Genomic DNA, 20,921 nt, shown 5'->3' with positions numbered 1-20,921 from the left:
AAAAGAGATAAATTAAGCAGCGAACCGGCTTAAACGCATCCAATCTAGCGAGCAATGTGAACATTTATAGACTTGGAGTGCAATTACTTGTCAGCGGGGATAAAAATGAGATACTACCACCCTCTGCTGGCACATATCCAATGAATGCAGGCAGATGGCCACATACATCCCTCTCAAATCTGTCAGAGGTTTGTCCAAGTCTTTTCCAAAGTGTCTTTACCACCTCACAGCTTTGAATGTTTATCCATCAGTTCTGAAATCTTCTCAATTAATCTCAATCACTCTTTTTAATCACTAATTTAATGCATGATCAAATTGAAAATAGTAATAGACAACCTCAAATTGGCTTATTTCTTTTATAAAATGGCGGCAACAATGTTACAATAAAAAGGCATCAACAAAAATGTATTGATGTATGTTTTGTAAGAATAGGACAATATTTGTTCGAGATATAACCAGTGCTTCCCACACATAGACTTTACTTGGGCGGGCCGCCCACGTATAATAACGGCATATTTGAAGACACATTTTTGCTTTTATTATTTTTATCCTCTTATAATTTTGTATCCGCGCAAGATAATGAAACCATCCGCGATCGATAAACTAGTCATTTCGTACCTGCTCGTTATGTCTGCGTCAGAACTGTTTACTCCCGCTGACATTCCCGTGTGCGCTGCATTTTTCAAAGTCACAAGGGGGCGCTGTTGCGCGTTCTACAAGCTCGCGCAACAGCGCTTCAGTCTGCTTCAAAGTGATTCTCAATCAATGAAAAGCGCAGATTTATGGCAAGCGATTGCTAATGAACACAAGTTGATGAATTATTACAAAGTCTACTTCATGGCCTTTATATAAAATGTTTTAGACGATTGTAAGAATCTGAAGGATCAGCCTGCAATAGTACATACATTTCAAAATAAGAGTCCCGGTGTATTTGTTTATAATTAAAAGTCACACGCTAAGTTTTTTCTTTTTCTTTTGGGCATTATTGGTATTTTGGTTACACAATAAATCTTATTTAATTTGATTTCCATTTAATTCATAGTAAATTATTGTAGTCTCCCCCACAGGAAGAAAAGACTAAGAACATTATTTGACATATTATTCATTTTATAAATTTTACTAGTAAAATCTGTGTCCCATTCACTGAGAGATACTATATGACAGCAAGGAGAACATAGGAAAAGGTGAACCATTTAAATGCTGTAATTTTGCATAATTTACAATGCATAATAATGCATAACATTAGTATGTAATTAAATGTATTGTGCTATGTCATTAATTTAAATAAATAAAAATACTGTTAAAAATCACACATTATTTGTTTGTCACATGTAGTAGACCATTTTTGTGCCGTGGGTAATAGGAGGATTTTTCGCCTGGCTACCACCGCAAGTATATTTTAAACCTGTGGGAAGCACTGTATAACTATTTGAAAATTTGGAATCTGAGAGTGCAAAATATTGAAAAAAAATCGCCTTTACATTTTTTACAAATGAAGTCTTTAGCAATGCATATCCACTCACAAAAACACATTTTTGATATATTTACGGTAGAAAATTTATAAAATATCTTCATGGAACATGATCTTTACTTAATATCCTAATGATCTTTGGCATAATCGATAATTGACCCATACAATGTATTGTTGGCTATTGCTACAAACAAACCCGTGCGACTTATGACTGGTTTTGCAAACATCTCACCTTTTCATAGTAGCTGACGTTCCTCTCTGCTGTATCGATGAAGGCTGATCGTAGGTCAGTTCTCATGACCTTCCGCCAGCGGGTCCAGTCGCTCTTGAGTGCATTATTCGCCCACTCCAGGCGGTCCTCTGTCTTGTCCAGCTCATCTCTCATCTGAACACATAAGGATTGGTTGATTAGCATGGTCCAGTTAGCCTCTCCAGTATCAGTGTCATATGAAGTCCATCAGGTAGCCAAAAAAACATCTTACTCTATTGAAGACCATTCACAAGTAGCCAAGTACATACAAACATATACTGTGTATATATATATATATAAAACACCTGTATATGCAAATTAAGCTACAGCTGTCTTTTAATGAAAGCACTATATATATATATATATATATATATCATAGTTTTTTTTGCAATAAAATCCTATATAAAATCTGTTATTTATTCTATTGAAAGGGCTGCACAACCCTAAACCCACTTAATTGTATAGGATTTCCTTTGCAGACTAGTCAACTAATCCTTCAGATGACCTACTGACTAACCAATTTTGAAAATATGTAGTTTTGCGCATCCCTAATCCTGACCTGTGGCTCTAGAGATGATAAGTCATGTAGTTCTGAGCGGACAAGTAAAAATCATCATGTCAACACCAATATTACTAGAGCAGCTCTTCCACCATCAGACTGCTGACGTATAGCCATTTTTATTTTAGAGTGTTGTAAAAACTTTCATTACTGAGCCGTATAACTCCTGTAAAAACCTGCTGAGCACGCAGGAATCATTTTGTTATGCTGATATCAACTACATCGGTCGCTGTAATTAAGTTAATTTGTTTCTTGGCTCACTGCAAGTTGTCTCGAAAGTCTAAACAAGTCGTCTAAACAATGACGCTAAGCATATCTGACAACTTTGAATTTGTTTTCAAACCAGACTATTATAGTTATGCACTTTATATTTACTCTGCTTCAAAACCTTGTACTGCCTGTACTACAACTCAAACGTTTTTTTTTTTGATAAAGAAATTAATATTTTTATTCAGCAAGGGCACATTAAAGTGATCAAAACTGACCGTACAGACATTTATATAAATAAATACTATTCTTTTAAACTTTCTATTTGTAACCCCTCCTGTTTGAACGCTAAGCGGGACTCGAACCCGGGTCCGCTGCCATGGGAGTCGGGCCCTCTAACAAGGAGGCTAAAGACTGCATCCTGTAGCGTCAGTCACTAGAGCACCTCTTTAGATCAGGGGAGTGAAGTTTACATGCACAGCTCTCACTGACCTATGTCCGTTACACCAAAGACTATAGAATAACACAAGACGTGTCACTCGTATTGTTTTGAATGGGAGAAAGTGTAACGCGCAATATGGCGGAATAAGTCCCGCCTTCTAAATAAGAGCCAGTTGCCGACTGGTAAAGTCATCGCGTCACTTCAGCGGCCGTTAGAATCACCGGTTTCTATAGAAACAGTCAGACGCGCGCCTCTGAAGAGACGCGCATTTAGGTCTGCGCATGCGCATTAGCTTGATCCAGCCTGAAAAATACAGTTTTTTTGTCATGATTCGAGCGTTTAGAAACTAAATTTATGAGCCGGTTGTTGTTAGATTTCATTGGTGATTTCAAATATGAAATTTAATTGTAAGGTTGGCGAACAGTTTTGGAGAATTTGATGTTTCCCCATTCAAAGAGATTGCATGATGCCCAGGATGCCCGAGAGGCGTTTCAAAGATGGCCGCCGAGTGAAATGACTTGTCTTAAAGGGACTTTGGTTACACTCACCCCCCTAAACCTCACTCCCATCTGGGTCACGGCACCAATGTAACCCCTCCTGTTCAAAACACCCGCTCTAATGGTGCGTTCACACCGGACGCAAATGAAGCGGTAAGCGCGAGTGATTTACATGTTAAGTCAATGCAAAGACGCAAACTGACATCCTGCGGCGCGGAAATTCGCCAAAGTTCAGATTTTTCAACTTGCGTGTTTCGCGCGAATCGCTCAAGTTGAAAAATCTGAACTTTGGCGAATTTCCGCGCTGCGTTAACCAATCAGGAGCTTGCTCTAGTGCTCTACTTGCTCTACGTGATGTAGCGAGCTGAGGCAGAAATTCGAAACAACAATGGAGGACAAAATCATCGTCGCTATACATCTTTATACATTTATAGAAACAGAAATAAAAAGGATTGTGTTTGAAAGAAAGTGAGTGAGGAGGTCGGACAATCTGATAAGTTGTAAAAAACGGTCTTTACTCAATTTGAGCTATATATATATATATATATATATATATATATATATATATATATATATATATATATATATATATATATATATATATATATATATATATATATACACATATTAAGACTACAAGCCAACTAAAGACGACCAATTGAGCTTATTCACTGTAATTTACAATTATTTCCCCACTGACAAGTTGTGTTTATTCAGAGGAAGTGTGCAGAAAGCAGTGGGAGAGTCTGGGACACATAAAGGAGCGGGAGAGCCCCTCTCATGACGCGAATTCGCGTCTGTTGTGAAGGGATTTTCACGCGCGAATGAAGCGAATGTCACGCACGAATGAAGCAAGTAAACTCAAAATGTTCAAGCGTCCAACTACGCGCGAATAGCGCGATTTATTCGAGCAAATCACGGCTGATGTGAATGCAGCATAAGTGGGACTCTAAACCGGGACCGCCAGCATGACAAAAAAATTGTCACGAATTCCACTAAAATATTAAGCAGCACAACTGTTTTTTAAAATTTAAAATTAAATAATAAGAAATATTTCCTGAGCATCAAATCAGCATATTAGAATGATTTCTAATAAAAGGGTCATGTGAGACTGAAGTCATCACAGAAATAAATTACATTTTAGAATGATTTCTAATAAAAGGGTCATGTGAGACTGAAGTCATCACAGAAATAAATTACATTTTAAAATATATTCTAACAGAAAACCGTAATTTTAATAGTAATAATATTTCACAATATTACTGTTTTACTGTCCAATGAATGCAATTCAAACTCAGTAATTAGACAACGGTGTTGATAAACTTTCAGCCACGTTGTGTATTTTTAGGGTCTTCGCACAATTGCTTTTCTGTCACTGCGCAGCTTGTGATTGGCTCACATGGGTGGCCGTTGCCAACTCTATCATACTCTATTTAGTGCGAGAGCTCTCTGGGGGTGAAAGCACCTCCAGATGACACTCAACAGTATCAGTGTCTAAACCGAGTGAGAGATGAACAGTAAACATGCCAAGTAATGTCAGGAATGACAGGCCTGTGAGAGCTGCAGCATGTCAGATCAGTGGGCCAAGACTGAGAGAAACATTTAAAAGAGATGGAAATAGAGAGCGAGATGTTTATTGACAGGTAAGCTAATGAAGGTCAGAGGTGGCTGTCTGTTAGAGCTCCATCTCATTTCCATTACAGCGTGTGAATCAGATGTGAGGCTGTCTTGTGGAACAGCAGTTGTGTTTGGTGCTCTAGGGACGAGACGTTGTCTACAGCCACGTCTCCCTTCTGACAAGCAGGCCAGATCGTTAGTTCCACTGATCTAATGTAGCTGACACTAAAACACACGCTCATAAACACACACACACACAGGCAAACAAACGGACTCTAATATCCACTCTTAAAGAACTGAATGAATCATCTTGATCAAACTTGAGGTGGATTCAGGTATTCAAGTTTTTGGACACTTAAAAATGTCTGAATGACATTGCATTACATAACTTACTGAAGCGCTAGAGCATTATTTATTTAGACCTATTGGAGAGAGATTACCATAAAAGGGATGATGAACTTCCACCTGTTTATAGTGACCTTTACTGCCCTCTACTGGACAGAAAGCACATCTCCGCCTCCTACAGTCTTTTTTTCATCCATTCATAGTGAAAGTAAAGAGATGACAGAAAATTATGGGGAAAAGAGGGGGCAACAGGATCAGGAAGTGACGCAAGCCAGATTCGAACCCGTAACTTCAATATGAGAACCCCAGCTCGATGTGCTAACCGTTAAAACCTCATGCAGTCTAATAGCAAACACTATGAAAGAAGCAGTAACAATGAGATTTGTACATTGCTTGCCCATGCAAAACTCACTGCTAAAGTTTTGGGTGGTTACCAGGGTGTTGCTAAGTAGTTGCTAGGGCGTTCTGTGTGGATACTTTCTGACCCAAATCAAGTCTATGATATTAACAAACCAAATCACTAGCTACTGTTTGTTAACTATTATTTGAGTTAACTCCAACATAGCTGGAAAAAAAAAATTAAACTAAACTAAAATAAAGCCAAAATAATATAAAATGACCACCAATTATTTATGTTTTTTAAATATGTGGTGGTATATTATAAAACCTTTACAACTGGTTTGCATATGAAAATATGAATATGAAAATGCCATGAGAACACTAGACTGCTGAGAAATTTTACCGTTAAACATTTTTAAATGATACAAGTAATCTTAAAATAAAAACTGAAAATGCTTTAAAAAGTAACAATGATAGGGTAAACTACATTGAAAAATAAATTGAAAATAAAAAAAATTATTAAAAATAAAACAAAATAAAATAACTTGTTAAAATTAACATATTAACTTTGGGAGCCCTAAACTTAAAAAAATAATAATAATAAAAATAAAAAAAAAATAACAATAATGGAAATATAAAAAATTTAAAAAACAACAATAATAATCCTGCAACACAAACTCATTAGGTTAAGATTTATAACTAAGGGTTTCCCAGCCTCATGGGTCTGTTGCAAACAGTCCTGATCTTCAAGAAAAATAATAACACACCTTTCCTCAACAAGTCATATGATTTGAGGTTTCATTCATGTCTCTAGCACAAAGTAGACAGACGAGATTGAAAAAAGGTCACATGCACCACACCCTAATTCTGTAAGAGAAAACCTACTACACTAACATGCTCAGCAGAGAGAGATATTAACCGGTTATCCACTCAAAATAGCCACAGCATGTTAGACAGCGCATTATGTTGACATCACACACCACAGCACTCAAATGTAAAGCTGGCCTAAACTATGCTTGTAAACAAAAATGTGTAAAAGAAAGACAAGGCAACAACACACCCTATTATCAGGGTGTGTCACCTGGGAAAACCCATCTACCATGTCAAACGAACGCTCGAGCAGATAAAGCCAGAAGAAGCTAGTAAGGCCAAGCTCAAGCGCTGATGGGAAATATTACCTCCTTAATCTCGGCCTTAAGTTTCTGCTGTTTCTGCTGTTTGACCTCCTCGGGGGATCGTCCCACCAAGCTGTCCCATGCTAAACTCAGCACCTTAGATTCCTTCAATGGACACACGAGCAATGGACACATGAAAATGAACAAGTCTGGACTTGAAGTCACAAAACACACGTTTACTGCAATGAATAATGTTAATGATATCACACTATGGCAATTCAGAAATGCTATATTGGGTTTATAATGGGATACTGGTTAGATCCCTGCAAGCAGCGAGCCATCAACAACCATGTTACATTACAGTTTTTTTTGTCACATTACATTGCACAAGTAGTTTTACACTTGAGTAAACAGAAAAAGAACAGAAACTCTTCTTTTTTGTAAATGAAATGGTACAAAAAATTACATAGTATTTTAATTTACATAGTATTTTTATTGATGTTTTATTTCTTTTTGTAGTAAAATGTTAAAGGGATCATATGATGCTATTTCAAAAGTTCATTATTTTGTTTATTGGCTGTAATAGAATAGGTTAACATACTTTAATGTTCAAAAAAAAAAAAAAAACATTATTTTTCACATACTGTACACTATTGCAGCTCATGTATTCCCAGTCTATCTGAAACACACTGATTTTTATAAAGTTCCTCCTTCTGAAAAGATCAGAGTGCTCCGATTGGCTAGCAGACCCAGTGCAATGTGATTGGACAAACACCTCAAGCGTGTGTCGCAAATGTAGTGCCCCTTATCATAATTGCAAGCTTCAGCTTCCAAGGCTTTAAGCAACTGTAAACACAGTTAAAGGTGCCCTAGAACTTTTTTTTTAAAAGATGTAATATAAGTCTAAGGTGTCCCCTGAATGTGTCTGTGAAGTTTCAGCTCAAAATACCCCATAGATTTTTTTTTATTCATTTTTTTAACTGCCTATTTTGGGGCATAATTAGAAATGAGTCGATTCAGGGTGTGCGGCCCTTTAAATCTCGTGCTCCACGCCCCAAGAGCTCGCGCTTGCCTTAAACAACATAAAAAAAGTTCAAACAGCTAATATAACCCTCAAAATGGATCTTTACAAAGTGTTCGTCATGCAGCATGTCTAATCGCGTAAGTACAGTGTTTATTTTGATGTTTACATTTGATTCTGAATGAGTTTGAGGCTATGCTCCGTGGCTAACGGCTAATGCTACACTGTTGGAGAGATTTATAATGAATGAAGTTGTGTTTATGCATTATACAGACTGCAAGTGTTTAAAAATGAAAATAGCGATGGCTCTTGTCTCCGTGAATACAGTAAGAAACGATGGTAACTTTAACCACATTTAACAGTACATTAGCAACATGCTAACGAAACATTTAGAAAGACAATTTACAAATATCACTAAAAATATCATGTAATCATGGATCATGTCAGTTATTATTGCTCTATCTGCCATTTTTTGCTATTGTCCTTGCTTGCTTACCTAGTCTGTTGATTCAGCTGTGCACATCCAGACGTTCTGCCCTTGTCTAATGCCTTTCATAATGTTGGGAACTTGGGCTGGCATATGCAAATATTGGGGGCGTACATATTAATGATCCCGACTGTTACGTAACAGTCGGTGTTATGTTGAGATTCGCCTGTTCTTCAGAGGTCTTTTAAACAAATGAGATTTATATAAGAAGGAGGAAACAATGGAGTTTGAGACTCACTGTATGTCTTTTCCATGTACTGAACTCTTGTTATTTAACTATGCTGAGGTAAATTCAATTTTTGAATCTAGGGCACCTTTAATGTCATGGGTTTTACTGTATCAGTTCGAGCCAGAGTCGGATTCTGAAAATGCGGATGACCAACCAGATCAATCAGAACCAACGTTGCATGCACGACTTCAGCAGAACGTTTTATAGTGGTAAGTAGTCTTTTTATATAGCATGCGACGTAGTCTCCCAAGTTCAGGAAGCTGTCCTCTGTTAAACAAACTTCTGGGTTGTACTGCTCAAGAACAGCTTTATAAATAAATCTTAACCTCGGATTCCTAATTTTATCCATTTTCGGAAAGCCAAACTAAGCTGTTTTTCTTTCGCATCCAAACAGACAGAATCACCATGACATGGTTCCAGACTGAGACAAAATGGTTGCATTTTGTGACCCTTTTTCCTGCTGGTGCGACTAAATTTTGTTAGAGGTGCCACCACCACATTGATCAACTGATAAGAGCGGCCATTAATGTTGCATATGAGAAACATCAAACGGCAAACGAAATGAAAGTGGAATGAAACTGCGCTACTTGTTTGAGCTGCGCGGACTGTTTATCAGCTCGGACCAATATTAAACAGCGCAGAACAGGTACCCAGGCCGATCTCGAGAATGCGACACCGTTACTACACAGCGCTGGGAGATCCAGTAAGAAAGCGTCTGAATTCGCTGTAATAATAATTAATTAATTTCCTTATATTTACAAAAAAAAAAAAAAACATGTAATATAAATAGTAATTGCACTTAATAATGCAAAACAATAGTAATTTTATGATTAAAAGAAACTAAATTAAAAAAATCCCCCCAGTGCTACCAAATCAGGTGCTGGCGCCACCATCTGTTGAACTCAAATGTTAGTCTGGAGGACTGTTGTGACATTGACATTTGAGGAAGTAATATCTGGACTTTGATCCAGTTTTTTTAAGGTAGGTCTGGATCAGTGTTCTCTGTTAGAATAAATCCCTTTGTGGGAGACTATGAGATTTGTAACTTTGCAGATCGTAGACATGCACAAACAGATACATAATACACACTGAAGGAAAAGGACAACATTAAAAAGCACAATATGACCCCTTTAAATGCTGTGGATCAGCATTTACACCATTCTATATTGTCCATGTAATATTTAATCACAGAATAAAATAGGTCTTTATACTTTTAAAGGTGCCCTAGAACTTCATTTTAAAAGATGTAATATAAGTCTAAGGTGTCCCCTAAATGTGTCTGTGAAGTTTCAGCTCAAAATACCCCATAGATTTTTTTAAATTCATTTTTTTAACTGCCAATTTTGGGGCATCATTAACTATGCACCGATATATAGGTTGCGGCCCCTTTAATTCTTGTGCTCCCCCTCCCCCGGAGCTCGCGCTTGCCTTGAACAGCATAAACACAGTTTACACAGCTAATATAACCCTCAAAATGGATCTTTACAAGATGTTCGTCATGCATGCTGCTAGCATACATCGGATCATGTAAGTATAGTATTTATTTGGATGTTTACATTTGATTCTGAATGAGTTTGATAGTGCTCCGTGGCTAAAGCTAACATTACAAACTGTTGGAGAGATTTATAAAGAATGAAGTTGTGTTTATGAATTATACAGACTGCAAGTGTTTAAAAATGAAAATAACAACGGCTCTTGTCTCCGTGAATACAGTAAGAAACGATGGTAACTTTAACCACATTTAACAGTACATTAGCAACATGCTAACGAAACATTTATTAACAGTCGGTGTTATGTTGAGATTCGCCTGTTTTCCGGAGGTCTTTTAAACAAATGAGATTTATATAAGAAGGAGGAAACAATGGAGTTTGAAACTCACTGTATGTCTTTTCCATGTACTGAACTCTTGTTATTCAACTATGCCAAGATAAATTCAATATTTAATTCTAGGGCACCTTTAAATATATAGCTGTCAATATTTTAGGAAGGGAGCCACTGGGGGTCCGTGCATTAAAAATTAGAACCCCCTTTTTCTTATTTTAAAACGTAGTCTGACTGTACTTTACCTAGTTTAAATTATGAGTAGCTTGTCTAAAGTACAATTTTAGAGTAAGTTTCCCAACACTGCTCACTATTATGTATTGTTTAATATAACATGTATTTGCATTAGGACACCATTCACATATATGGTTTATCATTTTTTTTTGCTACCTGCTGTGAGTGAGTGAATCTAGAGCATATTCTTATAGTTCTTTTGGTTTAAAAAAAAAAATCAGAGCATTGGGGATACTTTCTCATTTTGGAAATGGCCTTTTGTAGTAAGCAGCACAAGTCAGCAGGGACCACGCTCAATCAAAACACGTAATTAAATTGACAAGAGTGCAGAGATGCTGCTAAGCTTCTCTAGACACCATCGGTTCTTTGTCCAGTAATGCCCTTTCAGAGCGTTCAAGCTTCCTGCCCCTGATATTTGATGGACAAAAAATAAACTCAAAAAGCCAAAGAGACCTAAATATGGCAATATTAGCTTGGGCAATATGAGTAATACTTAAAAGCATCCTTTTTCAAGAGCAGTCTGGCTTGAAGGGACATCTACAGCTATCCGGAGATATTTATATAATCTCTCCAAAATCCTTTTACAGCTTAAAAAGGAGTGCTGTCTAATGAACGGCTAGAGCTCGGTTTTATTAAAAATAATCTGCGTGAATTTTCAAAGGAGCGCTGGATGGATTACGTGGAGAGTGGAAAGAGTCAATAATAGACCTACCGTATCCCTGTCGGCCTTCTTCGTGGCAAGAGCTTCAGTCTTCGCTTCGAAATCCGCCTGGATGTTGTCTCGCCTCCTTAGTACCGCCTGGAAGCCCATGATCAATACTCATGAAGTATGAAAATTGTGATCAATATATTTTAATGAAATTTAAGGTTGGATGAAATATGTGATAAGCCTCAGAAAAAACATAATGCCAGCTGTATTGATCTTAGCTTTGCGTTAAGGTGTATGTCAATATCATATCAATTCAAACATGATTTTTATACTAGGAAAACAAGCAGGTTATTTGCCTCAAACAAACTAGAACAGAACATTTAATTTGACCAAAACAACTGAATAGAATTATACACTTAAAAGCATAGTTCACCTAAAATGTTAATTCTGTTGCCATTTACTCACCCTCATGTCAGATATTTTGAGAAATGTTTCAGCTGTTTTTATCGATGCATACACTACCGTTAAAAAGTTTGGGGTCTAAGATTTTTTAATGTTTTTGAAAGAAGTCTTCTGCTCACCAAGGCTGCATGTATTTGATCAAAAAATACAGTAAAAACACAAATTTTATGAAATGTTATTACAATTTAAAAGAACTGTTTTCCATTTTAATATATTTTAAAACGTAATTTATTCTTGTGATATCAGAGCTGAATTTTCAGCATCATTAATCCGGTCTTCATTGTCACATGATCCTTCAGAAATCATTTTAAAGGTGCCATAGAACGTTTTTTTAAAGATGTAATATAAGTCTAAGGTGTCCCTGAAAGTGTCTGTGAAGTTTCAGCTCAAAATACCCCATAGATTTTTTTTTAACTGCCTATTTTGGGGCATCATTAAATATGAGCCAATTTGGGCTACGGCCCCTTTAAATCACGCGCTCCCCGCCCACGGAGCTCGCGCTTGCCTTAAACAGCATAAACAAAGTTTACACAACTAATATAACCCTCAAAATGGATCTTTACAAAGTGTTCGTCATGCAGCATGTCTAATCGCTTAAGTATGGTATTTATTTGGATGTTTACATTTGATTCTGAATGAGTTTGATAGTGCTCCGTGGCTAAAGCTAACATTACACACTGTTGGAGAGATTTATAAAGAATGAAGTTGTGTTTATGAATTATACAGACTGCAAGTGTTTAATAATGAAAAGAACAATGGCTCTTGTCTCCGTGAATACAGTAATAAACGATGGTAACTTTAACCACATTTAACAGTACATTAGCAACATGCTAACGAAACATTCAGAAAGACAATTTACAAATATCACTAAAAATATCATGATATCATGGATCATGTCAGTTATTATTGCTCCATCTGCCATTTTTCGCTATTGTCTTTGCTTGCTCACCTAGTCTGATGATTCAGCTGTGCACATCCAGACGTTCTGCCCTTGTCTAATGCTTGAACATGAGCTGGCATATGCAAATATTGGGGGCGTACATATTAATGATCCTGACTGTTACGTAACAGTCGGTGTTATGTTGAGATTCGCCTGTTCTTCGGAGGTTTTTTAAACAAATGAGATTTATATAAGAAGGAAGAAACAATGGTGTTTGAGACTCACTGTATGTCATTTCCATGTACTGAACTCTTGTTATTTAAGTATGCCGAGGTAAATTCAATTTTTAATTCTAGGGCACCTTTAAGTGTGTTCACACTTTGTTTGTTTGTAGTTCGGTTCGCTTTGTTTGTTTGGTCCAGATTCTTTGATGAATAAAAAGTAATTTTTTTGCAATATTATAAATGTCTTTACTGTCACTTTTGATCAATTTAATGTATCCTTGCTGAAGAAAAGAAAAAAACTACTTTCAATTTTTCAAGATTCCACCTTTTTGTGTTCTGCAGAATAAAGAATATAATACAAGTTTGGAATGACATGAGGGTGAGTAAAGGATGACCGACTTTTCATTTGGGGCTGAACTATCTCTTTAAGAAAGAGAAAACAGGATCATCTTGTCAGCAGGTCTACCTTGAGAGTCTCAGTGCAGAGGACGTACTCATGAAGAGCTGGAATCAAGTGATCATTGATCTGTTTGACCCGCTCCTCTGTCTCCTTGCAACAACTGTCCAGACTGCTTGCCATGCAGGTCAGGGGTTCGGCCAGCTCCTCCTCTGATTGTGACCACAGCGTGTACATCGGCCCACACTCCTTCAGCTCCTCCAGGTACTCTGTGACAACAGCAGCAGCCAGTTTATGCAGCGTTCCCATCATTCTATAGCAGCTACAGCCAATATGAATACTTCTGCCAGTCAATAACGTAAGAAAAAGATGAGACCGGACATGTGAGATGAGAATGAGGAGAATTCATGGAAAAGTGTGTGTCCAACCTTTCTGCTCTCTGACGATTCTTTGAGTAACTTTATCAAGTGAGCTGATCTTCTGACTGAAGGCTTCCACGTACTCCTGCATGTCAGTGAACTCCTCAGGCCGGTTTCGGACCCCTCGGACTGTAGCAGCGACAGCTTTCACCGTCTCCCCCATCCGGCTCAGAAAACCTGGACCCTGTTTCTTATGAGAGGTTAACTCCTGCACAGAAGATCAGAGGAACGGTGTGTGATGCAGGTTGACAACAGCAAAATAACCCCCATTTCCACTATATTTTTTTTCTCAGCAAAAGCCTCTAATGACTGAAAATGTGGTCGACAGCCGACGAAGCGTCAAATATCCATAACAGCAAATCTTCCTCTATTATGACTGAAAGGAGGTGAGGAGAGTACTTATCTTCGAGGTCACTCAGTCAGGTCTAAACAGAAACTGTCACATTATCTCCGTGCATTCAACATAATCCTCTTATAAAGCAAAACTGAGATGACGTATAGTGAACACACAGAAGGTCAGTGATTATCAGGGTAAAGTAGAGTGTGAGACTGTGTGTGTGTGTATCTATGCGTTTGTGTGTGTGAAGGAAAGATTTAATGTCCTTATTAAGAAGAAAACAATGTCTCTAGCAAAAGAGCAAAATCTTCCAGTGGAACATCAACACAAAAAAGAAATGGTGATTATAACATATAACTGATATGTGTTCAGGTGATCACTTACTGGCCCGGGTCAAAAAATCCCAAAGTTTCTACTTTTGGTCTTTAGATATGGTTTAGGATGAGTTTTGCTTAAGTTTAATACTTAAAGGGACAGTTCACCCAAAAGAGAAACTTCTGTCATCATTTACTCACCCTCAAGTAGTTCCAAACCTGTATTTCTTTCTTCTGCTGTACACAAAGCAAGAATGTTTGTAACCAAGCAGATCTCACCCCCCATTGACTACCATAGTATTTTTTCCCTTACTATGGTAGTCAATGGGGGGGCGAGATCCGCTTGGTTACAAACATTCTTCAAAATATCTTCCTTTGTGTACAGCAGAACAAAGAGATACATACAGGTTTGAAACAACTTGAAGAATTTTTGGGTGAACTATCCCTTTAATTATGTGCAAGTTTAATAATTAAATACTTTAATACTTAAACTTTATTACACCTACTGTACCTTTAAGTATTAAAAAACAAACAAACCTATACATAAATTAACTTAATTAAATATTTATAATATTAATTTAAAAAATGTTATAAATAAATGCATAAACATAAATGTATAAATATAAAATTAAATGCATGCATAAATGTTTAAATAAATAAAATGTAACAGACAAATATGTAAACAAAATGTATAAATAATGTGTAATTAGTTGTATAAAACATAATAAATAAATAGATAAAAACAAACTAAAAATAAAACGAATGAATGAATAAGTATAAAAATAAGTTTGTAAATTGTATAAAATGTTTAAAAATATAAATAGATAAATAACTGAATATAAATGAATTAATACGTATTAATTTATTTCATAGTTATTTATCTACGAAAAAACGTAGATAAATAACTACCTAAAAACGAATGAATAAATAAATGAATACTAAATGTATTAATAATTTTTTAATTTTTAAAATTTATTAATAAATAATAAATGAATGAATACATAAACAGATACATACATTCATGCATAAATACATACATAAATAAATAAAGAGTCTTACCCCTGCTGTGAGAAAGATCTTAAAATCCTCAGTGCTGGAGAAAATGGGATGTTCTGCTATCTTGTTCAGAAACCTGTGCAGCGCCTTCCTCCTCGTCTCAATGAAATCTTCATTAAATCTCTCCACCATTCCTTTCATCACAAACTTCTCAGGCAGCGGCTGATGGGACACAATCAAGTCATTGTATTATGAGATATAATGAGAAACTTTATTTATTTATTTTATTTTGACAGGGGAGTGAAATGATGTCTTAAAGGTATTAGAACCTCCTCCACACATAAAAAACCAACATATTAGCATGGATAAATGATAAAGACTTCCATACTAACTGTGTTCATTCTTCCAGAATGTTTGACAAGCCAGAGACTTGCACACTTCACCTACATGAACAATGAGCGTGGGATGAGCCTCTTCCAGACGTCCCTTTAACCACAGGAAGTCTTGGTATCGCCTTCGCACCTCAAACTCACTCGCGTCAAACTCGCTCCGTGTGGTCTGATGTGAGGGAAAAAGTTGAGAGAATTATTCACAGAACCTGACTTAGTGAATGTGTGCTCAGATCTGCCATACCTTGGTCATGACCCGGTAGGTTACGTATGTCTCGATAGCCGTTACGAAACTCTCTGGGTTATCGACTGTGACAAAAATATCTTTGGTGTCGGCATCTTCCTCTTCTTCCTCAAACTTGTACTGGTTGATCATTGAAGCAGGGGAGGTCTGCATGGAGGCGTTGAAAGAGCTTCCCTCTGTGAGAGTCGTATCCTACACAAAATACAAGACGTGGATCAGGACACGCGAGGGACCAGCAGCACAAGTGTTCAGACGCAAACAATACGTGTTTTCTACCAACTAGATGTGGATTGGTTTACAGCAACAAAAAGTACCACTGAATTTAAAACAACTATTTAAAACAAAATCTATAGATATACATCACCGTTTAAAAGTTTAGGATTGGTAAGTCTCTTATGCTCACCAAGGCTGCATTTATTATAGAACTACAGTAAAAACAGAAATATTGTGAAATACGATTGCAATTTACATTAAAGGTTTTCTATTTTAATATACAGTAGTATCCAAAAGTGATGTCTGGAGGAGATATTTGTTTTTAATGACCCTACAAGTTTGATTAAACTATCAAAATTTGAGGAAATTATTTGATATTTTTTAAATATTTTAATTTAAGGGAAGAAAAATACCTGGTTAAGGTATTTATCTGACACAGCTTTATTTTATTAAGCAAACAAAAAAATGCATAGAAAAACAAAGAGCTCAAATGAAAAGCATACATTGACTACAACATATTCAGTTATTAATATTTTGTTAGTTCTCTTTTGATTTTGTATGTCCATAATTTCTTTTTTTTTCGTATGACAGCCTGGCCAAAAAATATTTCCACACAATTTGGCATGTTTCATTGCGGCATCAAAAATAAAACGACTGACTCCAAGCACATCTACGCAATATTACAAAATCTTTAACTTATTTTTAATAATATTTTAATAAGAGGTGAAGATGTCAGTTTTCCTGGGCTGGACATCACTTTTGGCCTCTACTGTATTTTAAAAATGTCATCCTGTGCTGAATTTTAAGCATCATCATTACTCCAGTCTTCAGTGTCACATGACTCTTCAGAAATCATTCTAATATGCTGATTTGCTACTCAAGAAACATTTCTTATTATTATCATCAGTGTTGTGCTGGTCTTATATACCTAAAAACATTTTTTTTAAATAGCTATTGTGCTTAAATTTAAGTTTTCAATAAAAAAAAAATCTATGTATTTTAGTGAACAATATAAAAAGGCACAATAAACGGTTCTGCTATTGTTACTAAACCACAGAACTCCAATATGATTGCCATTTTAAGAGTATCATTAAATTACTTTAAACCTGCTGCGTTTGTGATTTTATCACAGTGAAAGACAAATTTTCCTACTGTTTTGCTATCTTTTCCTGATCCAAACAATGACGCATGCAAATCCCTCTCGTTTAGCCACAGCTGCTGGGAAAGAAGCCCGTGTGTCTGTTTCCTGTCATAACAAACTGGCCCATAGTCAGCACAAACTGCACTTCTGCTTTACACTACAAACACCTCACTTCCATTCATAACCATTCACTGCTAATACTAACTACAAAACCACCCAAAATGTTTAAGAGAAGTACAAAAACTCCAGCTCCGAATGAAAGTTTGTCAAGACTAACTTTTTGGACTGACAAAGCTGTGACGGAAAGTTTTAAAGGGATAGTTCACCCAAAAAAGAAAATTCTAATTACTCACCCTCATGTCATTCCAAACCCATAAGACATTCGTTCATCTTCAGAACACAAATTAAGATCTTTTTAATGGATTTTGAGAGCTTTCTGTCCCTCCATTGACAGCCTACGCAACTGACACTTTCAAGCCCCACAAAGGTAAGCCAGTGGTTTAACCTCAGTTTCATGAAGCAATGCGAGTGCTTTGTCCAAAAAACAAAAAAACTATTTACTACTTTATTTACAAAATATTATTCTTCAACGTGCGTTCACAAGAGCACCATGAGATGCATGTGCGAGCAGACGTTGCGTGAACGTGAGTTGAAGATTAATATTTCATAAATAAAAGTTTTCTTAAGTGGTTAAAGGTGTCGTTGTTGAATCGTGAGCCCCACGCTTTCGCGTCCTAAATGCACTTGGATGGACACGCATTTCATCAGTCAAAATACTCCTCTCAGCAAGTATTCTCGTAAACACATTCGGTCATGTCTTAAGTAAACAAGGTGAGAATTCGGATGTGTATCTATCGGATGTGTGCGTACATGGAGTCTTACTCTTAAAGTGACAGCAACCTATAAATACCTGCTGTTGTCTGTCATGTAAATCAAACAACAAAACGCAGCTTTAACAAAGATTTATCTATATTAAAGGTGCCATCGAACGTTTTTTTACAAGATGTAATATAAGTCTAAGGTGTCCCCTGAATGTGTCTGTGAAGTTTCAGCTCAAAATACACCATAGATTTTTTTAAATTCATTTTTTTAACTGCCTATTTTGGGGCATAATTAGAAATGTGCCGATTCAGGCTGAGGCACCTTTAATTGCTCGCGCTCTCCGACCCGCCCAGAGCTCTCGACTCTATCATTGCATAAACAAAGTTCACACAGCTAATATAACCCTCAAAATGGATCTTTACAAAGTGTTCGTCCTGCAACATGTCTAATCGCGTAAGTATGGTATTTATTTGGATGTTTACATTTGATTCTGAATGAGTTTGAGGCTATGCTCCGTGGCTAACGGCTAATGCTACACTGTTGGAGAGATTTATAAAGAATGAAGTTGTGTTTATGAATTATACAGACTGAAAGTGTTTAAAAATGAAAATAGCAACGGCTCTTGTCTCCGTGAATACAGTAAGAAACGATGGTAACTTTAACCACATTTAACAGTACATTAGCAACATGCTAACATTTATAAAGACAATTTACAAATATCACTAAAAATATCATGTAATCATGGATCATGTCAGTTATTATTGCTCCATCTGCCATTTTCTGCTATTATCCTTGCTTGCTTACCTAGTCTGATGATTCAGTTGTGCACAGATCCAGATGTTAATACTGCCTGCCCTTGTGTAATGCCTTGAACATGAGCTGGCATATGCAAATATTGGGGTCATACATATTAATAATCCCGCCTGTTACGTAACAGTCAGTGTTATGTTGAGATTCGCCTGTTCTTCGGAGGTCTTTTAAACAAATGAGATTTATATAAGAAGGAGGAAACAATGGAGTTTGAAACTCACTGTATGTCATTTCCATGTACTGAACTCTTGTTATTCAACTATGCCAAGGTAAATTCAATTTTCAATTCGATGGCACCTTTAAATTTATACATTTTACATACATTTCACTACACGAAAATTAATACTACAGTTAGACCTTATGCTTTATTTGTAACTTTATGATGTATTTATCTATGCTTGTAATAGGTATACAGTATTTGTTCTTTTTACAGTCTGTTCACTTGCCTTTAATAATGTATTAGTTAGGCTAATAGTTTCTGCTTTGGTATCGGAGTAGTTAAAGTAGGCTAAGTAATTAATGGAAAGTTACCCCTCATTTTTTTTTTTTTTGTGCTGATCTGAAAAATGATCTGATCAGTGACTTAATAACCATGATATGAACCGAACCGTGGTAGTTGCGTAGCTGTCAATGGAGGGACAGAAAGCTCTCAGATTTCATTAAAAAGATCTTAATTTGTGTTCCAAAGATGAACGAAAGTCTTTTGGGTTTGGAACGACATGAGGGTGAGTAACTGATGACATAATTTTCACTTTTGGGTGAACTATCCCTTTAAGGTTGTACAAAGCTTTAAAACAGACAGAGAGTGCAAGCAAATGTTTGCTAAAGTGGTCTAAGTGGTCTGAGTGGTTGTTAGGGCATTGCTAGGGTGTTCTAACTGTTGCTAGGCATTGCTACTATGTTAGGGCTGGGAATTGTTATGGAGTTCTGTCTAGTTTGCTGGCTGCTGCTAGGGCATTTTACACCGTCGACAGACAGACAGACAGACAGAAAGACAGAAATACAGTCAGATAGACGCCCAGAGAGCTGGAAACACACACAGTCTGTATCTATACTGAGCTGAGCGATGAGTTTTGGCCATTTAAAGCGAAATATCTGACACCAAATGAAGTTTAAGACGAATTCAACAGAAAATACACAACTCCGATGTAAAGAAGAAAAAAAAACATGACAGCGCCTGATCGCTGACCTTTGAAACTTCAGATCACAGCAAAACACCCAGATTTCAGTGAGAAAACTTCAGAGAGATTTCTACGTGCTTTATGATGTAGAATCAAACGACTTTAACTGAGCCTGTTTTACAGCACTGATCTACAGTCTGCGATCGATCATCTCAGTTAAAACCAGTTGATTATATATTACCTTACTGAAAACTTCCAAGTCATCGTCTTCATCTAGATCTAATATTTGCCCGCTGATGTCTGTCGGAATCGCAACCGAAGAATTGCCCGATGGCACGGCGTTGTCGACGACAGGTCCACTCATCTTTGCTCAAATCGCTACTTTGCTACAAGTTTTCTGGACTTCATCAGTTTTTCCGCACAGCTCTCTAAAGCTCAGCCGAAGCGGGGATCAACTGCGCAGAATCGGAAACCGTGAGACGAGGAAAGGGCCGAGTTGAGCGCTGCGGGACGCCCACGTGAAGGAGTATGTTTACTGTATTCAACTTGATGTTTTGGTTGGTTTTTAGCCAAAAGCTCCTGCGTTTAGAGGTTATTCAGTGCTAAACCGTGAAGTAATAGTGATTTATATCAGATGGTTGTTTTTAAAGTTTGAAATACAGGCTAATGTGGTTTGCATAATTCAAATTAATAGGGGTGTAACGATACGCTCAGGTCACGATACGATACGTATCTCGATACGGAGTTCACGATACGATACGTATCACGATATTTTGAACAAAATGAAACTGAAATTCAAACAAGATTTATTAAAAAAACATGAACAAATTTCAATAATTTTCCTTGTTGTACATACAAGATCACATTTC

General features: G+C 36.7%; 1 protein-coding gene across 2 annotated transcripts in view; it reads right to left on the bottom strand.

The window, feature by feature from the left end:
* Positions 1-20,550, bottom strand: part of snx7 (sorting nexin 7) — a 30,981-nt gene extending 10,431 nt beyond the window's left edge. The window contains exons 1-9 of one of the 2 annotated variants that reach the window (XM_048174624.1): positions 20,294-20,550; positions 15,946-16,137; positions 15,760-15,870; positions 15,376-15,534; positions 13,675-13,873; positions 13,316-13,515; positions 11,347-11,433; positions 6,906-7,007; positions 1,704-1,856 (exon numbers count right to left, since the gene is read on the bottom strand). In XM_048174624.1, the coding sequence (XP_048030581.1) occupies positions 1,704-1,856; positions 6,906-7,007; positions 11,347-11,433; positions 13,316-13,515; positions 13,675-13,873; positions 15,376-15,534; positions 15,760-15,870; positions 15,946-16,137; positions 20,294-20,416 (1,326 nt within the window). In that variant the 5' untranslated portion in view covers positions 20,417-20,550. The remainder of the gene's footprint in view (positions 1-1,703; positions 1,857-6,905; positions 7,008-11,346; positions 11,434-13,315; positions 13,516-13,674; positions 13,874-15,375; positions 15,535-15,759; positions 15,871-15,945; positions 16,138-20,293) is intronic. The other variant, XM_048174626.1, reaches the window with a different exon arrangement.
* Positions 20,551-20,921: the final 371 nt, after the last annotated feature.

This window comes from Megalobrama amblycephala, linkage group LG22 (assembly GCF_018812025.1).
Source record: "Megalobrama amblycephala isolate DHTTF-2021 linkage group LG22, ASM1881202v1, whole genome shotgun sequence".
Classification (NCBI taxonomy): Eukaryota; Metazoa; Chordata; class Actinopteri; order Cypriniformes; family Xenocyprididae; genus Megalobrama; species Megalobrama amblycephala.
The sequence above is the reverse complement of the archived record's forward strand: the minus strand, read 5'-3'. Positions and strand labels throughout refer to the sequence as shown.